The sequence below is a fragment of the Molothrus aeneus genome, chromosome 3 (assembly GCF_037042795.1).
Source record: "Molothrus aeneus isolate 106 chromosome 3, BPBGC_Maene_1.0, whole genome shotgun sequence".
In the NCBI taxonomy this organism is placed as follows: domain Eukaryota; kingdom Metazoa; phylum Chordata; class Aves; order Passeriformes; family Icteridae; genus Molothrus; species Molothrus aeneus.
The window spans coordinates 78,328,867-78,349,188 of record NC_089648.1 but is presented as its reverse complement, the minus strand read 5'-3'; the positions used below and the strand labels follow the sequence as shown (position 1 = coordinate 78,349,188).

Sequence of the window (20,322 nt, the reverse complement as noted above, 5' to 3'; positions counted from 1 at the left end):
ATGATCTCAGGAGGTCTTTTCCAACCCAAGTGACTGTGTGATGGAAAGTACCCTGCAGTCCTTGGGACACCCCACATCCCCTTGAAGCTGCCGTGTCCCCTCCATGGCTGAAGCACAGAAGCTATAGAATCCACCATGTGGATATAGAGGATATTAAGGGGCGGGAAGAGATCCACCGATCACCGAGCCCCAGTCCCCCCTGCCGTGGGCAGAGACACCTCCGCCAGACCAGGCTGCCCAGGCTGCATCCCCTCTGATGCCTTAAGTTTTAGCTTTCATATCTTCCAGATTCTGTACTGCATTAGTGTGTACTCTGAACTTCATATAAAGTGTTAGCAAGTTCTCCTCACAGTTTACTCAGACAAAACAATCCTTTTCCAGCCAAGAACCAAGGACAGTCTTGCAGTTTCAGGCCCAAAAAGTGTAAAAAAGGAGATAATTGAGGAGAGCAAACTGGGAGGATCGGACTTCATAACCTGAAGCTGTAACTGGACAATTAACCCCAATATGTAAATGGACCAAAACTTATAAAAGTGTGAAAACTCGTGACTTTGTGTCCATCTTGGGTGGAGCCATGGCCGGGTTCTTGTACTGCCCAGGGTGTATCCTTTGAAGGCCTTTTAGTGAATCCCTACTTTATTCCTTTTACACAGTCCAGCCTCTGTCCAGGGAGTCTCTCAAGGCATCAATCCAAGCCAGCCATGAACACTTCCAAAAGTGCAGCGTCTACAACCTCCCTGGACATCCTGCTGCACTGACTCACCGCTTTCACAGGAAAGAATTTTCTCCTCCTATCCAATGTCTCACACCTGGATCTATGTCCCCTCAGTGAGGCACGCAATGACCCCTTGGAGCTCCCGTGTCCCCTGGGCGCCACGCTGCGCCCCCGGGGCCCGCGGCGGCCCGGAACGCAATCGCCGGGGCCGCGGTTTCCAGGCGGGCAGCGGAGCCGCCCGGCGCGGTTGCCATGGTGCGCCCCCGGCGCCGCCGCCATGGACGAGGAGGACACGGTGGGGCTGCGGGGTTCGCAGGGCCGGGGGCGTTTCCCCGCCGGGCGGGCAGCGGCTGCGGGCGGCGGGAGAGGGGGAAACGGGGAAACGGGGAAAAGGGGAGGCGCCGGCGGGCGCTGCCTGCCCCGGCCCGGCCCGGACCTGCCCTGCCCACAGCGGGGCCCGGAGGCGGCGGGCGAGGCCGTGCCCGGCCCCTCGGCGTTGGCCGGCGCTCGGTCCCGGCCGGGGATGTGGTGCCGGCCGCCCCTCAGCTGGGCCTGGCGGAGCTGCTTCTCCCCGGCACGCACGTAGGCGTTTCTGGAAACCACTTTGTTTTAATCTGTCGGTTTCCCTCTTCTCTTCCCCTCTCTGGTTTCTCCGGGAAGCGCCGGCTCGTGCGAGCTTTCTCTCACCGCGTGTGTTTCTTTACAGTTCTAGAAATTTATTTTTCTTTTCGCCTCCCACTTGAGTTTGTGTCTCCTTTTTTATTTCTGATGGGTGGCTTTATTGAAGGCCCCGCCACGTGTGTGCGAGGCGTGGATCACCATTCCTGTTGTTCTGACGCTCAGACACACGGGAGCCGGCGCTTCACAGCTACAATTACATGTTCAGAGTTACCTGCGGCTGATGGCAAGTGCCATGATCACTTGTTACCAGCCAGAGCCAACACAAAGGCTGTAAATCCTCTCCTCTATAAATCATCTCAGAAGCTGTGCAGTAGCCTAGCAATAATGCCATTTGTTTTACTTAAGCAATTGTGAAAGTCTTCTGGCTTTTCTTTCTTTCAGAGAGATTTTAATGAGCGCTGTGCTCAGTGTTCAGAAGTGAACTGGGGTCTCACTGATGGAGGCAGATTTTATTGTAGATCTTGCCACAACGTTACTGAGGTAAAAACATGATTTACTTGCAAGGTTTATTCTGATTGCTTCTTGACTTTATATAAGAAAATTACAGATTTTTCTTCTTGGCATTGAGGGCATTTTGTCATGCTTTAGCTGACACTATTGAAAACTAATGTTCCTTGAAATCACAACATTTAGAATGAGCCATCCTGGCCTGCTGTGTTGCTGTAGCTGTGGTGTCAGTGTGCTCTCTAGGTGCCTTAGAAGCATTGTCTGGGTGTTGCTGCCTTTTGTGCAGTCCAAATCTAGGCAAACCCTGATGCATGTCACCTGTGTGTCCATTATACTAATTGTCTATTTTTGAAATTTCTGAATCAGAAGTTCAGACTGTCTCGTCTTCTGTTAGTTTAGGAAATTTGAGTTAATTCCTCCATTTGTTTTATGATGGGACAATCGATGGGACAAAGTTAGACCTGGCTCTTTTTTTTGCTAAGTTGTATTCCTTTTTTGCAGAGAACCAGAGAAGTTGTAAACACTGATTTTATTACTAATTCAAGAGTCCAAACAATCTCCAAAGGTTTAAAAAAGCAGGAAAAAAATGGTATGTATGAGTTTCTGTCTGTTTTTTGCAAAAGGGTGGCTGTTCAGCCGCTGTTCACCTAGGCCATTATGTCTTTGGTGGAGAACAAAAGCAGATAGGCAAGAAAGACTGTAGGAGTGGGGCAAAATGCACCTCCCTGATGCTGCCACAACCTTCAGAGATCGCATTTGGTGACTTCCTGAGCCACAGGTGACCTCTGGTGAGCCCAGAGGTGGGGGTTTTTTGATTGAATGGAGCTATGTGCTACTGTGCTTTGATTTCTGGAAGCAAATACTCACTGAAGCTACTGGAGGCATGCATTCAGATGTGGTGATCCTTTGTTCCTCCCCTGTGATGGCTATCACAAAACCAGAGAGGTTGTTTGTCTTTGGCAGGTGAGGTGTGATGGTGGTCCAGCTCTTGGTGTCAGTCTGGCCTGTGTTACAGGCACTGGGCCCTGCAGCTTACACACAAACTGCATGGAAGAGGTTTCAGTCAGTTCCAGTAGCTGAAACAGTCTGCATCTTTCATCCAGAGTCACTCTTTTACTTTTAATTTATGAATATTCAGAAGAACAGTGGTCATTACACAGGAGGATCTGGGCCCTGAGGATGTAGTGGTAAAGCTGCTGCTAGAGCTGTGTGGATATTCTGTGTTGGCTGGACGCATCTCTTACTGTTGTGACCACTTTCAGAAAACAAAACTGCATTAAAATGCCAAATGAAGTGAGGGGTTATCTTTCTGATGTGCTCATCTACCTTTGCTCTGTTGCAGAGGCAGTGGGGCTGCTACATTGCTTCAAAAAGAGCAATTGTGTGGAAGTGAAAGGAGGTGTGAAAGGGACCCCTCCACTTTTCCTTATCCTGTATTGCTTCTAAAGTCTGGACCACTCATGCTTTTAATTTATCCTGTTGAGAAGGTCATTAGCCAAGCCCAGGCTTCTTAAGAAAGAAATCCTTATCTTCAGAATGCAGTCATGTTACACTGTATTCCATGAATGTTTGGGAGTAAGCTGTGTCTGTTAGCTCACTGGTTAGCAGTTAAGAGCAGCATCATTAAAGCAGGGCAGAAGCTTTGGGCAGATAACGTGTAAGATGGGGAGATGCAAGGTGTGTTTTGGAACAAAAGTAGTGAAGAACAGGTGTGGAAGGAATGAAAAAGGAGTGAGAAATGCAGAGAAAATTTCTAAAACCAAAAACCTGTAGAAAAGGTTAGTAGTGAATTTAGAGAGGTAAGGGCAAAAAGTAATTGCAATGCAGCCTTAAAGAAATAGTGAGTAGATTGGAGCAGGCCCACTCCCTGTGAAATTTATGTTGTGCTAGGATTTGTTAGAAGTTGGGATATTCTTTTATTTAAACATGTATGATTCTGTGGGAGAGAATGGTAAAGCACCAAAGTGGTATTGGTTGTTTTTTGCCTGACTCACTACTGTAATGTTCCAGTTCTCTGTGTCAGGGGTGGGAAAGGAATGTTCATATTTCATTTTTAATGGCAGGTTCTCAGTTATTTTTAAACTGGTAATTTAACAATGCTCTGCTCAATTACAAATGCCACACTAGACATTATAATGAATTATATTATTCTTGGGAAATGTGTGAAGTTCTTGTTCAGTAACTTTGCTTCTCGTATTAAGGCTGTGAATAAATGGAAGTTAATGGAGTGTTCAGTGTAGCTGGTTTATGCACTAGGGTCTGAAATTACTAAATAGAGATATGGGGATACATGTGCATAAGGTTAAAGAAACCCAAAATAGCACAAACAAACATAGTCCCCCATTTTTCTTCCTTAGATGGAGGTTGTGAATGGTATATTTGTGAAGGCTTTCAGCTTGTACTCAAGAAACAAGTGGAAGCTCTAGAAGCATTAGGAGTATGTCCACAAATGAAGGTATGTGGATGTCAGTGTGAATTGTACACTCTGTGTGTGTGTGTGTGTGTGTTACAGAAAGTGGGATTTTAAAAGATTTTAATTTTTAAAGTGAATCACACAAGTCTCTGTTTAAAATCATTGAGCATATGAAATAAAAATTCGTTTCTCTGTTAATTTTAAAATGTATTTTATAAATCACAGTTAGTAAAATTAGAGAGGGAATATTATTCAGATTCCTGAGTTAATAATTACACTCTGTTCTCTCAGCAATTAATGATCTTGTAAACATTGTACCATTTACCATCCATTTGTGTTTATCAGGATGAAATTCTGTGCAATTTTTGGAGGTGTTACCTTCAGAAGAGCAAACAGGCATATTGCAAGAGACCAGCTGGGGAAACTGTCAAAGCATTATCAGTAAGTGAAAGCTCAAATCCCATGAGATGTTTGGTATCTTTTTAAAAGCAACAACAGAGATCTTCTTTGTTTAGGCGACATATCTCGATGGTAATAATGTCACCTCAGTATGAAGGAGATCATATGAACAGCCTTGCACATGTCCATGTTACTGGGTTTTGGAGTTTTTTGGAGTCTTATTTCAAGAGGTGAATATTTCTGTGATTATTTGAAACTGCTTATTTAAAAGTTTTGCTTTGTCTTGTCATAGATAATCAGTAAATACAAATGACAATGCAAACTGTATCATCAGCTACCATCCTTTCCTGCCTGCTCTCTTGAAGTTACTCATTTGATCAAGCTTTGATTCTGTGTGTTGCCAACTTTCTGGTCATTGTAGCAGATTAAAATGTAGTCACTGGAAGTTTTTTGACCTTGAGAAATCCTTGAAAAATACTTCCTTTTCTTTTTTTCTTTTTTTCCCCCCACTTACTGGTGATTCGTGGAGTAAAAATGTGAACAGTTTGGGTTTTAACTTTTGCTGTTAATTTTGCATCTGTCATGCTTTATGTGGTTTGTTAAGATCAAAGCTGTAACTAAGAGTAGCTAATACAAATATTTATTTACAAACCCCAGGTATGTGAGAGCAGTACTGATGTGGACAGTGACCCAGAGAGACCCAGCCTCCTGCACTTGCTGTCTGTCTCTGAAAGTGAGGGGGACCTGCAGACCGACTGCAGCTTTGCCTCATCAGTGAGCAAGGCCTCAGGTAGGAGCAGTGAGCTGAACTATCTGAAAACCAGTTTTTCTGTAGTTTTTAAATATAAATGGATTTAAAGTGTACTTGTGTACAGTGAATTGGAGGAACTGGTTGGAAGTTGTAAAGTTTTCAGTCTTGTATGACACTGTACTACTTTATCTTCTACCAGAAATAGAACACTTCCTCCTCCAACCCCCACCCAAGGAGATAAAAGTTGAACAGGACCTGGAAATACAGAAGGAAGTTCTGGGGGAAATGCAGGGGGAAGTTCTGGTTTATAGCAAGTTTGCTCCATGCCTCCTGTTTGGAGTGGGAAAAAATTGCTGTTATATCTGCCAAGCTAGATATTCACAAACACAGCAGCTTTGAACCATATTTAACCATTTTTTAAACCCTATTTAACCGATAGCAGAGCTGTCTGTCATGACTTTGATGTTAAAAAACATCTGCTTGTTCTTTATGGGGGTGAATTTTTTTTTTCTATCCCATAGATATATTTAGCTTTTTAATTTTTTTCTTTACATTACTTTGGTATTTCTGTATCTTTTGTCTCCACAGTCTTTTTATTGCTTTCCCAATGACCCCTTCTATGAAAAATCATATTTTAGCATTCCATCAGTTTCTCTTTTCTGCTCACAATAGCAGCAGGAAAATACCTACAGCATGCTGAACTTCTTCATTAAAATGTCATAGAGAACTGGAGTGTTAGCTTCTGCTGGCAAGTGTAGTATCAGACAATGCTGCAATGGCTGATACTGGAAATGCATTGTAAGGCATATTTGAAAGCTTTGGCTTCTGTTTTAAACTTATGATGGTTTTCTTTCTTGCCTTTTTCTTTGCTTACTTTTTCCTTCTTTATCTGTCTCTGTGTTTCTTATTCCCCTGTTATGTACTATCCTCCTTTTGGGATGTTTCTGTTCTTCTGTGATATTGCCTCTCTACCCTCACAAGAATGCAATCTTGTTTTTTCAAGCTTTTCTCTTTATTTTGTAAAGTCCAGAAGTGGTAATAGAATGAGAAATTTGATCAGCAGCAATTAGAAAACTCCAGACAGATTTAGGGAGGTGGCGGGGAAAAGGTATAAAAATGGTGATGCAAATTTTTTAAAATTTTATGCTAGAACCTTTCATCCTTATATATTAAAACAACAACATTTTGAGGTAAAGAGTCACTGTATGTTTGTGCATGTAGAATCTTGGGTGTTATACAAATATAATACAAAAAGGAAAGAATTGAGTGAGGCATTTCTAGTGAAAGTATTCCCTTGAATTTCCTTCCCCTTTTTAGTGTCTAGGGTAACTCCTTTCTTCCTCAGTACTTGTGCCTTTTATAGGTCTGCTGCTTAAAGTTTTAGAACAGCAAGGTAGTCCTAAGTAGGCCATAATTTATTGTCTTGGTTAGTTGTTTCACAGATTGAATTCAGCTTCCAGTAGACATCAATTTCACTAAAATCACTTGAAATTAGTTAAAGAGTTCAGTGATACTTAAAGTAAATGTCAGTGCAATCAGACAAACATAGAAATAGTTTTGTCTATTGAAATTTAACAAAAGTAAGTGTGTTCTAGTCTATTGTAAACTCTTGTGAAAATTCATAAATATTTTCTTTGGGATCATTTCTGCTGAGCTGTTATTGCTACCAACTGGAAAGCTCAACACCCTTCTTTCCCTTCTTTCCCTAAGAGGCTTGTCCAGATGGCATTTGGTTTTTTGGCTTTGGTTTTTTGTTTTTTTTTTTGTTATTTTCGTGTAGGGTTAATAGCAAATTCCACTGAGTATAGCACTGAGATAATACTAGAGAAGCCTATAAAACTCTTAAATTATTAGCTGTGTGTAACTGTGTGTTGTCATGCCATGCATAAGCTGGAAGAAATAAAAGGAAATTGTGTGCCATCATTAAGGCCACAAATATAATGAGGATTATTTTAAATAAATTGAGTTGAATGTGAAATTAACAATGAAGCTTCAGTCACGAAGCTGCCTTTAAGCGCAAGTATCCATGTGAAAGGTGAAGCTGTTGACTCCAGGGATTAAACCGATGTTCCCGTGTTCCTGCCTTTGTTCCCTGACGCACCTGTGCGTGCTGGGACGCTCTGCTCTGCACCGGGCGTTCGGGCCGGCTCCGAGAGCCTGTGCCGATCCTGTGCCGGGGCCGTGCCGATCCTGTGCCTGTGCCGGGGCCGTGCCGATCCTGTGCCTGTGCCTTGCCGTGCCCGCAGCGCCGGCTCCGGGGCCGGTAGGTGGCACCGCAGCCCGGCCTTGGAACGCGCTGTGCGCGGTGTCCCCGTCCTGCGGGCACTGTGGCCCTGCCCCGCTGACCCTGCCACCTCGCAGGTGTCGCTGTCGCCCGCCCGCGGAGCTGCCAGGCTCTCGGAAGGTCCCGGTTGTTTCCAGCGGGCTCTTTGCCCTTGCCCTCCCAGCTGGGGAGCTGTGGATCCAGCTCTCGCCATTCCTGCCTGAAGGGGTGAACAGTTTGTGGGGAAGTGAAGTGAGGAAAATCTCTGCAGAGTCACTGCTGATATTTTGTGCCGGTGTGCTTTAAATACATTTTCCTTCATCCTGGCTGGGTCATGATGTAGGGAAGAGGGGCTTACAGATTTTTTTTTTTAATTTTTTTTTATCCTTTTTTCCTGAACTCTCAGGTTTCACTGCTGAAAATGTTCCAAACTCATAAATCAGTCTACTAAACAAAATTTTCTCTTTTCTCTGTTTCTCTTAGTTTTTAGTGATTCACCTGAGTAAGGAAGTAGAGAGGTTTGGATGATAATTTATTTGGGTTTTTTTCCCACCCTCTTCACCATTTCCTACATTCTTGTTTTAAAGTTATTTCTTTGACATTGAATTTATATACATTTTTTAAAAGAATACCTTTGTTTCCACAGTTGGAGATTATATATTCATTGGACAGATGGATTCAGGGCAGACTTTTAACATCAGTAACATTTCTGCAATGTAAATGACTTTTTCATTAAAGTCCTGCCTGTGTTGAAGTTTAAAACTGTGTTTTAATGCTAAACTCAGAGGCATTGATTTAAGTACATCAGATTTTCCCTTGTTTCCTCACAGTCTCAAATGGAAAACAGTATTTCCAGTTCATAAGTACTACTAGTTATATGTTATATAGGAGTTAATGTCCTAGTTGAGTGGAATAGCACTTTGTGAAACAGGTTCTCTTCTCATATTGTGGTAGATTAATAAATTGGGGTTAAACTGTTTCATAGAAAAGCACGCAAACAAGCAAAAAATTCAAAGTAATGGTTTCAAAATGTTACTAGTTGCTGAACAAGTCTTGTATGTTCCTTTATCTTGATTTTTGTACGCATGGTTCGTGTATCTATCATATCAATTGCTTTTTTTCTTTTAACAAAAACCGAAGAAAGCACCTCTGTGTACTCTGGATCAGTAGATGGCAGCTTGTATTTAATGAAGAACCAAAAGGAGAAACTGAGGATGACAATGCCAATGACCCTTTCGTTTTGTTACTTGGCTTTGCTCTGGGTGAGAGAGCCAATTACATTGTCCGAACTCTTAAGGTATGAATGGTCTCTAGTGAAGAATTGTTGCTTTTATAAATAATAATAATAATTTTTTCAAAAGTAGATCTGTACTATTGCCCTCACATGAATTTGCTCGGTAATAGTGAGAAGTTCTTTATATTTAGTTGTCTTGTCTTTCCTTTGTCATAACCATTTGTGCAGCTGCTGTTGGAGGACATTCTCTGTTGATTGCAGTGAATTTCAAAGACCTGTAAGGAAGAAGGTTTTGAAGTTAGAGGTGTTTTTTACCCTTCTCCTTCAAAAATTCTTAAGACTTGCTGGAGGTTTGTATGGCCACACTTCTGTGATATTTGCTGTTGTCAGCATGTCAGAATTAAATGAGTAAACATTCTCCAGGACTTACATCAGTGTCATCATGCAGACAATACCAGCAGTATACAGTGATCTGAAATGCAACAAAGTAACTTCACGCAGTGGAGTTGAAATTAATATAAGAAGATCATTTTGCCTTCATATCTTTGTATCTGTAATTATGAGAGTTCAGAATAATACCTTTTAATATGGTAGAAATAAATTGTTCTAATAATAGGGTTTGATGCTAAATGGAGACTGTCAGGCTACTGCTGACAATGCAGCTCCCTTCTCTCCCCTAAAAGGCCATGAGCACTTCCTTGTGGACTTTACTTCAGGAATGAAAAATAATTCATCAACTCTTCTTGTTGGCAATAAATATTTTAAATCAGGCTGAAATAAGTTCAGGAAATCCTAGATTTTCCTTGGAAAACCTTTTTTATTCTGATACCCTTTCTTAACAACTTTTGAAATACTGGGTATTTCTAAACAGATGATGAAAAAATATTACTTGGCCAAAATATATGGAATAGAAATACTCAAGTAAATACATTGGCAAATCAAATTGAAAACTCAGACAAAGTAAGGGAAAAACCGATTTAAAATTCAGTGCTTTTATTTTTATTTTTCAAATATGTAACCTGTGAGTTAAAAGGCAAGGCAGTGGGTACATTTTCCCCTACCTGTGGTGCTTACATCTGGTGTAGCTGCTGAAAGTGTGATGAATGCAAGGGGCTTTTTCCCCCAGAGCCTGATGTTCCATTGTGGCCTCTCTCCCCTGGCATGCCAGGTTCCACCTGCACTTTTCTAGCTTTGTACAAACTTTCCAAGAAGGATGGATATTCAAGGATCTTTTTTACAAAAGATCTACTTTCCAAAAGGGGGTTTTTTATGTCTTGAAGTACAGTAGTTACTACTAGATAATCAATTGCTATGCAAAACAATTTAACCCTTTGATTTTACTTTGAGTGGCTGTTGCCTTCATTGATCAGAATTGCACAAACCATTGCATATTTGCATAACTGGATACGCTGTTGCATAAAAGATGCTTGTAAAATTTTCATTAAAATGCTATAATATTCAGAATTCAAACTAATACCCTGCAATACAAAAGTATTTATTGAGTAGATTAGGAAATAGAACTCCAAAGTAGTGTTCAATAACAAGATTTTTACTGGCTACATTCTTCCTTAGGAAATTCTGTATGAGTCAGAACTACCATAACATACTCAGTAGTTTTGTTAATGGTTAGCAAATAAATAATGTAAAACCTGTCTGATAATGTTTGTATACGGCAAAAATCCAGGTAATAAATTACAATTTCTGGGATAGAGCAACTGGTTCACACTAAAGAATTATTAGTTACCCCATTCTGTTTGGAGAGAAAAATTAATAATTAAATATATATTCTTTGGTTATTGTATCTTGGAAACTGTCTCTGGAAGCATTGTTGGCTTATGCCAGGCAAAGACTTCTTCACATGTTTCTGTCTTAGTACAATGGTATGGTTGGAAGAAAACCCAACCAAACAACAACTGTTGAAGTCAGCTGTCAAGAGGGAAGATAGATAGTTTTGTTTGCATATGAATGGTAAATTATTGTGTTTGGCACATTAAAAATTTGAGACTGCAGAAAAGATCCTGGAAAAAGAACCTGGAGACTATCCTTTGGACTAATATCCTTAAGAGATGAGCACACTTGAATGGATTTAGAGAAAACATGAAAGCAGTAAAAAGGTTGGAAAAGGATTTTAAAAATCAAGTAGCAAATGTAGCACAGAAAGGCATAATCTAAAACTATCAATTGGAAATTGAAATAAGATTATTTGAATGAGAATATATAATGTAATTAGATACAATTTATGTGTGTAAGATTGTGTAAATCACAATGATTCAGTAACTTTAAATGCACTGAACATATGAACTGGATTAAGTACAGAAAGTGAAGTTTAAAAGAATGTTATTTGTATTGCAAAGTTTTACCATGATATGATAGTTATATAAGACTGTAATTACGTTATCATGCTTCCCTCCCTACCCTTAAGGTCTTTGCCTTTCAACAAGTTTGATGAAGAAGTAGAAAGAATTTTAAATTGCATGAACTACCATAAAATACTTGTTTTCTGACTTCTGAATATTTAAGTTTAAAAAATCAGACAATGTTCACATTTTTGCATGCATTAAGATACAAAATAACGACAGACTGAAGATGAAAACTATGCAGAGAAAGCATTAAGTATTCAGCACTGCCTTTTAAGTCTTTGTAGGCAAATTGTTTTATTTAAACCAGCTGAATTAGAGTTCTGTTTAAAGTTCTGCCTTGTTTTTTCCTCAGTTCGGTTTTCTCTGTACCCTGAAGTCAGCTGACTACCACTCCTCCCTTGTGATACATGCTTAGGCACTACAGTTGGGCAATCTGCCAGCTTTTAAAGGATTTACAACGCCAAAAATATACTCCTCCTTGCTACTTGACACACTTAGCAGAAAAACACTACAATTACCTCCTCTGACAGGAACATTTTGGTTTAAAAATAACACTTTCAACAGCATTCTGCTCATGTCTATGCTACACATTAAATCCTTTTCCTTTGAGAACAGTCTTACAATATTCCATATGATGTATATTATTCATCTAAATAATGAAATAGTTGGGTTTTGGAAAAAGTTTCAAGATGCTAGACTTTTGAGATTCTGAGAACTAATGCCTTTCATATGCTGGCAAGACTAAACTTATAATCAGTTTGTGGCATTACTGTGGCTTTAACAAATGCATCACTTCCTTCTAGCATGCTGAGGACTGAGGATTTTTTTCATACTTGGGCCTTATTAATGTATGTTGCTGCTGTAATTAAAAGAACATGGACTGTGTACTGCATCTGCCAGCCAAGTTTTCAAGCACCTCCCTGATGGAACATAGTCCTACAGGTGTTTTGTCCATCTGTCTGTTAAATGAAAGGTTTGGAGGAACAGCAGACAACAGAAACTGTTCTGAAGTGCTATTCCAAGTCTGGACTTCTGGATTAAGTGTTAAAACTTGCATCATCAGCACATTCTATTCACAACAGGTTATTTGTGCTGTATTTTTAGAGTGTAAAAACAACTTTTAACCTGAGAGGAGAGAGCATTCTTTTTTTTTTTTTCTGGAGATAATAATTTTAAGCTAGAAAAGATATTACTTTTAAACAGTTGCAGTGCTTTGACTTGGTACAACCAAATTAGTGAAAACTTTAAAAAAAAAAAAAAAATGTTTTGGTGGACACTACTTGTCTCTTGCAGTGTAAGGATGGGGTTCCAGCATCAGTTTAAGCTGCTCCAAGTTTTTGGTGCCGTGATCTTGCATTAACATTCCTGTTCTTTCTCTTGCCATGGATGCTAGCATTCATGTGGTTTATGGTTTATTAGGTGAAAGAAGTAGATTTAGAGAAGATAAATTTTGTAAAAGAAAGTTTCACTGGACATTTTAGTGCAGGTTGCTGTGCTTCACTGCTGTCCCTTTCTGCCTTGTGCTGGCAGTAATGTTCCTGCAGTCATCTGAGTCTGTTGGAGTGAAACCCTGAAGAGACTAATTCCAGTCTGATGCTCTGGGAAGTCACACGAGTGCTTTTGTCAGCAGGGAGGAGTGTGTGGCAGGGGACTGAAGGAGGGTGGGATTCCCATTTCAGAGGCAGCAAGCTGTGAGGGTGGTTTGGCTACATCACCACCACACCACACCCGAAACAAGGTCCTGATTCTGTCCTGTTCCAGCTGCTGCTCTGCTGGCTCAGGCGTTTGCTGCTCCCAGTGCCTTGGTTCCAGGCCTTCATCTCTGACAGCCAGTGGTGTGACTGTGCCTTAGTGTGTGTCAGCCAAAGCTTATCATCAGCTGAGCCAGTAATGCATCACTGCTGCTGAAAGGGGAAGGTCCTGCTTCCCTCTACTCCTGCCTGTGTCATGCACCCCCTTCCCTCTGGCAACTGTTTCACTTGCAGAGGCATCTGTGAGCCTCTCCACAGTTTGTTAGATGATGAAAGAAGCCTTGCTGGCAATAGGGTAACTGGTGGTTTTCTGCTGCTGTTGTGATTTAGGTTTGGGGAAGAGATGAGCAACAGCAGCTCATGGCTGGTTCACAAGGAGGAGGTCTTGCTAGTTGTGTTGAGCTTTTAGTTTGTCTCAATCAACTTTGTGAAACCATACCTGAAGCTTATGTTCCCCAGCGTAGTGGATGACTAAAAGGAGCTAAGGAGTAGATGTGCCAGCTGCCCAGCAGGTCAGGCAGGGTGGAGAGGAGTAGCAATGGGGGCTGCTTTGGAGAGCAACCTCATGGGAGTCCAGTGCACATCTCTGCTCAGGGGGGGAAATGCTGTTTCTGCTGCTTCAGGAAAGCTACTGAAATTTCATTAGCAAAATGATTGATCATTACACCATTTGATTAGAAAGGACTGTGCACCACCTGTTACTTCTTCACTTAAAAGACTACTAAGCAGAGCTTTGGAACAAAGGCTGTTGGGCAATGTGATTTTTCATATTGCTGTTATTTTTCAGGAATCATTATAAATTATTCTAACTGAGACAGTTTCAATCATGAAGTGCACTTTTTATTTTAATCCTGGGTTTAACTATTTGTTTTTCAATTAAACTGAACATTCAGGTAAGACTGCTTAAAAAAAGTAGACTGTAACTGTAAACTTTGCAGTAACTAGCTTTTAAACAGAATTTTAGTCAACTTCAATAGATACACACTACATAACATGGAACAAATAGTGATGAGGCACAGAACAGGGAGATAGCAGGTGAGCTTGTGAATTGCTGTAGGCTCAGAAGGGACATTATTAAACATCATTAATATTATCATTAATATTAAATAATATTATTACATTAATATTAATTAAAATATAACTAATACTAAATATAATTATTTAATATCATTAAATATTTGTAGATCAAGAAGTTATTAATCTATGTAACAAGATCAGAGAGATAACACTCATCAGCAGGGGAGAAAATTGTTTTCAGTCCAGATATTAGAGTCTTCTCTGTTTGTCAGGTTTAATGTGCTCTTTTAACAAAATTGGTTTGGAGAAGAGGAGACAGGAAGGCATTTCTAGCTTAGTCCTATGGGAGACTACCAGTGTGCCTTAGTGTGGAATTGGGTCTGTTGCCTTGTGAGGATGTGTGCTTGTTCAGTGCTTGCTTGTCCTATTGTGGGTGTCTGCTAAGATGCTGGATAAGAGGAGGGATTTGGTGTAGTGGTGGCTTTTTATTAGTATCTATTGTTAGTCTCATCTTTTATATATATATATATGTGTTGTGTGTGTGTGTGTGTTTGTGTGTGTGTGTGTGTGTATGTGTTCAAGAAAAATATCAGATAATACTGTCAACCACTTACCAAAACCAGTTTTTAACAACAAAGATGCATTATTTGTGTGCAAATAAGAATGAAACTATTTTTGTTTATTAGTATACAAGGCAATTTCTATTCATCCCTCAGTAATACTGTTTTTGAAAAGTATCATCACAAAATGTAAGTAATGTGGCTTCAGTTCTATGTATCTGCTCATCATTCTGTGATTTTCTTCCCTATCATTTTACCTGATTCAAACTCCTCCAGCAGAAAGTCTATGTTTTAAAAGTAAAATTTACTTAAAGCTTTAGGATTTTGAAAAAAAAAATTCATGCCATTCAAGGAGGCTTAAAGCAGTTCAAGAAATGCAGTAGTTGAAGAATGTGCAGAACAAACTCCATGGAAGCTTGTTGATTATATGCTTACTGCCATAATGTTATCATTTGTCAGTCACATCTCAGCTTGAATTTGAAAGCCTGTTAAATGATTGAACTGGTTTTTGTTCTGTGGAGATTTCCAGTGTGTAACTTCAGGTTGAATTGCTTAGGTTGCATAATACTGATGTTATTTCAAATCAGAAGTTGATTTGTATATTAATTTTATAATAAACATATTAATTTGTTACCTTATATATTATTTTGATTTGGTCTTTATTTTTTTTTAATGCAGGTTTGTTGTTGAAGGGCATATTCCATATATGAATGTTTTCCAGCATTTTCCAGAGAAAATGAAGTTATGTGGACTTGATCTTAAGATCTTTTGTGTAGAGGTAATTTTTTTCTTAAAGGAAAATTTAAAAATAACCCAATCAAAACCTAGTTATTTAGTGGTATTTAAATTATTTTGGTCACTGTACTAATAAATTGATTAAATCTATTGTTATGTAATACAGTTCATGTTTCACAGTATTGGAGCCTGGCAGAACCTGTGCACTCTGTGACTTGGAGTGCTTTAATCTTTAACCAGTCTTATTATACTGATTACCTAAGTTAGAACGAAATCAATAAGTACTTGTGGAGAAAAGGGTATTCAGAACTGCTCTCAAAACACTCAGAAACAGGATTTAGCTTCAAGTGTAATGGCCATATATTATCCCTTTTGGTGCTTATTTGAAAGAGCTATTGAATTTTTTTGCAATTCCATATTCTTTTAATAAAATATGGTTTAGATGCTATCCCTTGTTCTGTTCTTTGCTGTACTGATTGAAATATATCAAACCTAAAATCTATGTAAGGGAATACAGCTCTTCTAGGAACTGAATAGTAATGGACAGACTTGAGTGAAATTTAGTTTCCTTTATTGAGATTCTTATGTATTGTGGTAACAATTGCCCAATGACATTTCTGTTGCAGACAAAAATTTATTATGGATTTTTGAAGTGTGCAAATAAAATCTTAGCTTTTAAGAGCAGAAAGCAGCAATTCTGCCAAGCCCTCACTGATGATGTTGCTAGTAACATTAACATTCTCCAGTATGTAGCTTATATTCAGCAAGTCATGAGGTGTTCAGGGGTTGTGCCTTCTCAGAAGTTTTGGCATTTTTGGGTTTGTGTTACTGCTTTCCTGTTTGGATAAATGAGAATTATGACCTCAACTTCTAAAAATCAGGAGAAAAATTTAATATAAAAGCTTTTGATTTCTATGTCTTAGAAATTTCCTTAACAGAAAATATGTTAGGTTGAAATATGAGTATAAACTTGGTTTTAAGTCTTTGTCCTTCTTTGCCTTCATCTTCTGCTAGAGTTTTTATTTTGTGAATTGCAACTGTAAAGCTTGTAGCATACCTGAAAGTGGGAGAACTGGTTCACCGAGAGGAGATGAGTTTGCTTTGGAGGATCCTACTGTTTCCTTTTAGGATAGGGCTGCTCCCTTCACTTCCAAAGCATTAGTAGATATGCACACTAACCAGGTAATCTCTTAACTGTGTTTTCACTGAGATATATAGGTGTAGTTCTCTAGGCTTACTCTACCATTTGTTTTCCAGCCACTGTATTATTATTGTGGCTTCCTCTTTTTAGAAATATCTGCTCCTTACTCTACCTTCAATTTTTCTTTAGTAAGGCATATACTCAGTTGTATTTAGTTTTAATGTTTTTTTACTACATCATGAGGCTGATAATTGCAAAATTCTGACTAGCTCTTTCCTACATCTCATGTTTCTCACTGCAGCACTGAGATTACCAATGTCATACTGTGTCTAGTTTTGGCATCTGAGTTTTGAGAAATTCAAGAGATGAGGTTTTTGTCCTGGAGCAGGAAATGAGATTGTGTAATACTCCATTCTGAAAATATAGCTTACGTTCTTTTCTGCTTTGCTCTGTATTGAATATTTTGTAGACAACTATCTTAAAAACCTTGATGATATTATGGCTGTTACAACCAGGTGTGTAAGTTGCTCTAATGCCATTATTTGTTGTACTTCAAGTCTGGTGAATATAAGCTGCAAACATATTCCAAAATATTGATAACTGACAGGACTATTCCATATGTCTCCTTTTTAATTTTGAACAGATTTTTAGTGCATTTAGTTGTGTCCTTTGAATCCCAAATTTGAATCAAGAAGTAATTTTGTTACAGTAACTTGAAGGATTTGAATCATACTAAATATCGCTTTATCAGTGAAGTGCAGATGAAGCCTAACTTGATGAGGCTCATCTTGTATATAAATATTCTCAGGGCCTTAAAGACTTTTTTTAGTAACAATTTCCCACATACTCAAAATATGCTGAATTTGTGCAAGGTTGAAGTTGTTACAGGTGTTAGAAAAGTAAATGCAATGTTATTATGAAGTGAGTCACCTACTTTCTGTGTAGTGGCATGTGTATGTGTACATGCACAAAGGGTTTTTTATGACTTGTCACTTAGTAGTTTCCCATATGCAAGGAATGGGACTAGTTTCAGGCTTCCCATCTGTGATAAATTTCTGTGTTGTGTAATTTAGGAATGGAGTCTGTATCACTGACAGTTTTTCCTTGTGTTGCATCCTATTTAGCAGTTAGAGGTGATTGCAGTATCTGCTGTACAAGGAGAGGCTGAGAGCTGGGGGTTTATCACTGGGGAGGGAAGGCTGGGGGCAATGTCAGTAATGTGTATAAATGTCTGTCAGGGAGGAGTGAGGATGGCATTGGGCTTTCTTCTTGGTGGTGTGCAGTGGAAGGACAGCACTCAACTGAAATACAGGGCACAAACTGAAAAACAGGAAATTCCATTTGAATATTAAATTTTTTCACTGTGAAAGGGTGATTGAGTGCTGGAACAGGCAGCCCTGTAGAGTCCCTGTCTTCAGAGGTACACAAAACCTGATGGGACAGAGTCCTGGGCAGCTTGCTGTAGTTGATCCTGCTTCAGCAGTGGTGTTGGACTCCATGTATCATCTCCAGAGGTCCCTTCCAACCTCAAGTATGCCTTGTATTCTGTTCCACCTTTTCAGTATAGGTGGTAGATAGGCCCTTCATATTTTGGTAGTGGAACAGCTAACAAGAAGGGCATAATTCTTCATTCTGCTAAAACTGAACTTTATTTAAAATACCTGCCACAAAGGTATGGTTGTATCTGAACACTTCTGTCCAGAGGTCTGGGAGCTTTGAGCATGACTGTCTCATAAAGAGAAAAGGAGCCTCCAGCTCTCTGTACTATCTTTAATCATGATGTATAACTGTTAGACAGGTGTCAGGGCCTAGCTGGAGAGAAGTACTACTCAAAAGTGTTGTCTGAAGGATAAAAGTACTTCATAGAAGATCTTTAAGAAAAATGAGTTATCTTCCATATGTATTTTCTTTCCATTGCTCCAAGTCAGTTTTCTAAGCTTTTACTTAATTAGTCATCTTATTTATCCCTTCCTCTATTAAATCATGTGTATATTAGAAATTAGCCGTTGGAAAATAGGTTTTACCTAAATGAGTGAGTGAGAGGGTTAACAGGGCAAACAGCAGCAGCAGCAGCAAAATGCTCCTGTTTTGTTCAGAAGTTCTAACTTCCCAGTACAAGGAAGGAAAAGCAAAATTTCCTTTTTCTAAAACAAGTATTCTCATTCCATTTGATTAAAATCTTTTTGTATGTATGAAGAAAGAATAAGATACATAAGTTTTTGGGTTTGTTCTGTGCAAGGAGGTAAAGAGTTTTTTTCTTGTATTTGCAAATTAACTACAGTAGATCTCTGGTCGTCCTAAGGCTTGTGCCAGTAGCCAGTACGTTTTTGATAAGTGCAGTCATCTTTTCTCTTTAGGTGGAAGTCACCTTTGTTCCCTTTTTAATGCACATAGGATATCTAGGATTTTAGGATATCTATTTCTTTTAAAACCCCTTAGTATAGGAGTTAAAATGTATTTGTAAATTATTAGTAGTATATATAAAGTTCACTGGATAATTTGTTTTCAGCTTGTATTATTTTATTGATATAATCTGTCCTCCAGCTTCACACAAATTCCCTCTTTTATTTCTGCATGAAGTTGGGATACATCTTTAAGATACACATCCTCCACTTTGCTTTTAGGGATTTATCTTGATCTTTATACAAAATTGATTAAAGCATCCCTTTTGCCTTGAACTGTCAACAGTTTGTTTTTGCCGTAGGTCTATCTTGCCATGCATTTTTGACTTGGGACTGTATAGCAAATTATCTTTCAAGTATTATTTTCTTGGGCTTGAAAATTGGTTGTGCTTTCCTGCCTCAAATTTACCTTTAGCTCTCATTACTTATATAAAACACACTATTTTTTGTGTATTTTACCTTTAATGCATTGTAAGTGGAATTTCTTTAATGTCCAAAAGTAATGCTTCATTTTGATTCTCACATTCTTCATGCACACACAAATTTAAATATATGTGTATATATAGGTAAGCAGGTCACTCCCATGGATGTTGGGCAACATGATTTACTAAAGTACTGAAGATAACAACCACGTCACTTTGGAGTATGTGCTGTGTGCAGCAGGATAGGTGTAGTCTCATAAGCATCTTTCAGATCCTGTTGTGCTAAAGAGCTTTGGAAGTGATTGTCTCTGGATGCACAAGTATTTGGACTTGGCAAGGAGCATGATGTGTGACCTCAGAGAAGTTCCTTTCTCTCAATCTCTTCTCCAAATTTAAAAGAAAACTTTAGGAAGAAATGAGTTAAGAATATCTTTTTTTTTCCCCCAGTGAATGTGGGGGGGGGGGTCTGGAGGAAGTTGAGCTTGGTGGGTTAGTTGAATTCTGTTCAGACCTGTCTACCACCTTGTCCCTGAAGACAAAAAGAATGGGTATTTCCTGAATTATCCTTGCTACTTCTTCTGCCCCTGGGGTGTGGTCATGGAATGGCTTCTCTCTATAAGCCTTTCTCCATTCCCCCTTCCCCTTCCCTTTCTCTTAGGTGGAAGTAGCTGCACAATTCTAAATCCACATGTTTTATAAGGACACTGAATGTTTTAGTGTTGACAGTGTTGTTGAAACACCTTGCTGCCTAGGAATCTGTATCTTAAAAATTCTTCCTTTTTTGTTCTGTAATTCAATTCCATAGTCTCTTTTTTCATGTTTTTTGTTTGTTGTTTTGTATAATCCGGAGTATTGCTGCCTGTAACAAGGAATGTACTTACTTAAGTTCCTGAATCTCCCCTTTTACATTTTTTTAAATACTGCATATTAAAGTGGAGAGCCCTTTGATGTTTAGAATTTCTTAAGATTATTTAAAAAACAACATTTGTTTTTCAGAGAACTCCTCAGTTATTTCCTTGAAGCTTCTTGTG

General features: G+C 39.1%; 1 protein-coding gene across 1 annotated transcript in view; it reads left to right on the top strand.

The window, feature by feature from the left end:
- Positions 1–966: 966 nt before the first annotated feature.
- The window catches only part of TAF1B (TATA-box binding protein associated factor, RNA polymerase I subunit B), a 44,311-nt gene continuing 24,955 nt past the window's right edge, over positions 967–20,322 (top strand). Inside the window, exons 1-8 of the mRNA XM_066547221.1 lie at positions 967–1,010; positions 1,778–1,876; positions 2,345–2,432; positions 4,201–4,298; positions 4,602–4,697; positions 5,313–5,445; positions 8,810–8,966; positions 15,270–15,369. Of these exons, the coding sequence (XP_066403318.1) occupies positions 993–1,010; positions 1,778–1,876; positions 2,345–2,432; positions 4,201–4,298; positions 4,602–4,697; positions 5,313–5,445; positions 8,810–8,966; positions 15,270–15,369 (789 nt within the window). The 5' untranslated portion in view covers positions 967–992. The remainder of the gene's footprint in view (positions 1,011–1,777; positions 1,877–2,344; positions 2,433–4,200; positions 4,299–4,601; positions 4,698–5,312; positions 5,446–8,809; positions 8,967–15,269; positions 15,370–20,322) is intronic.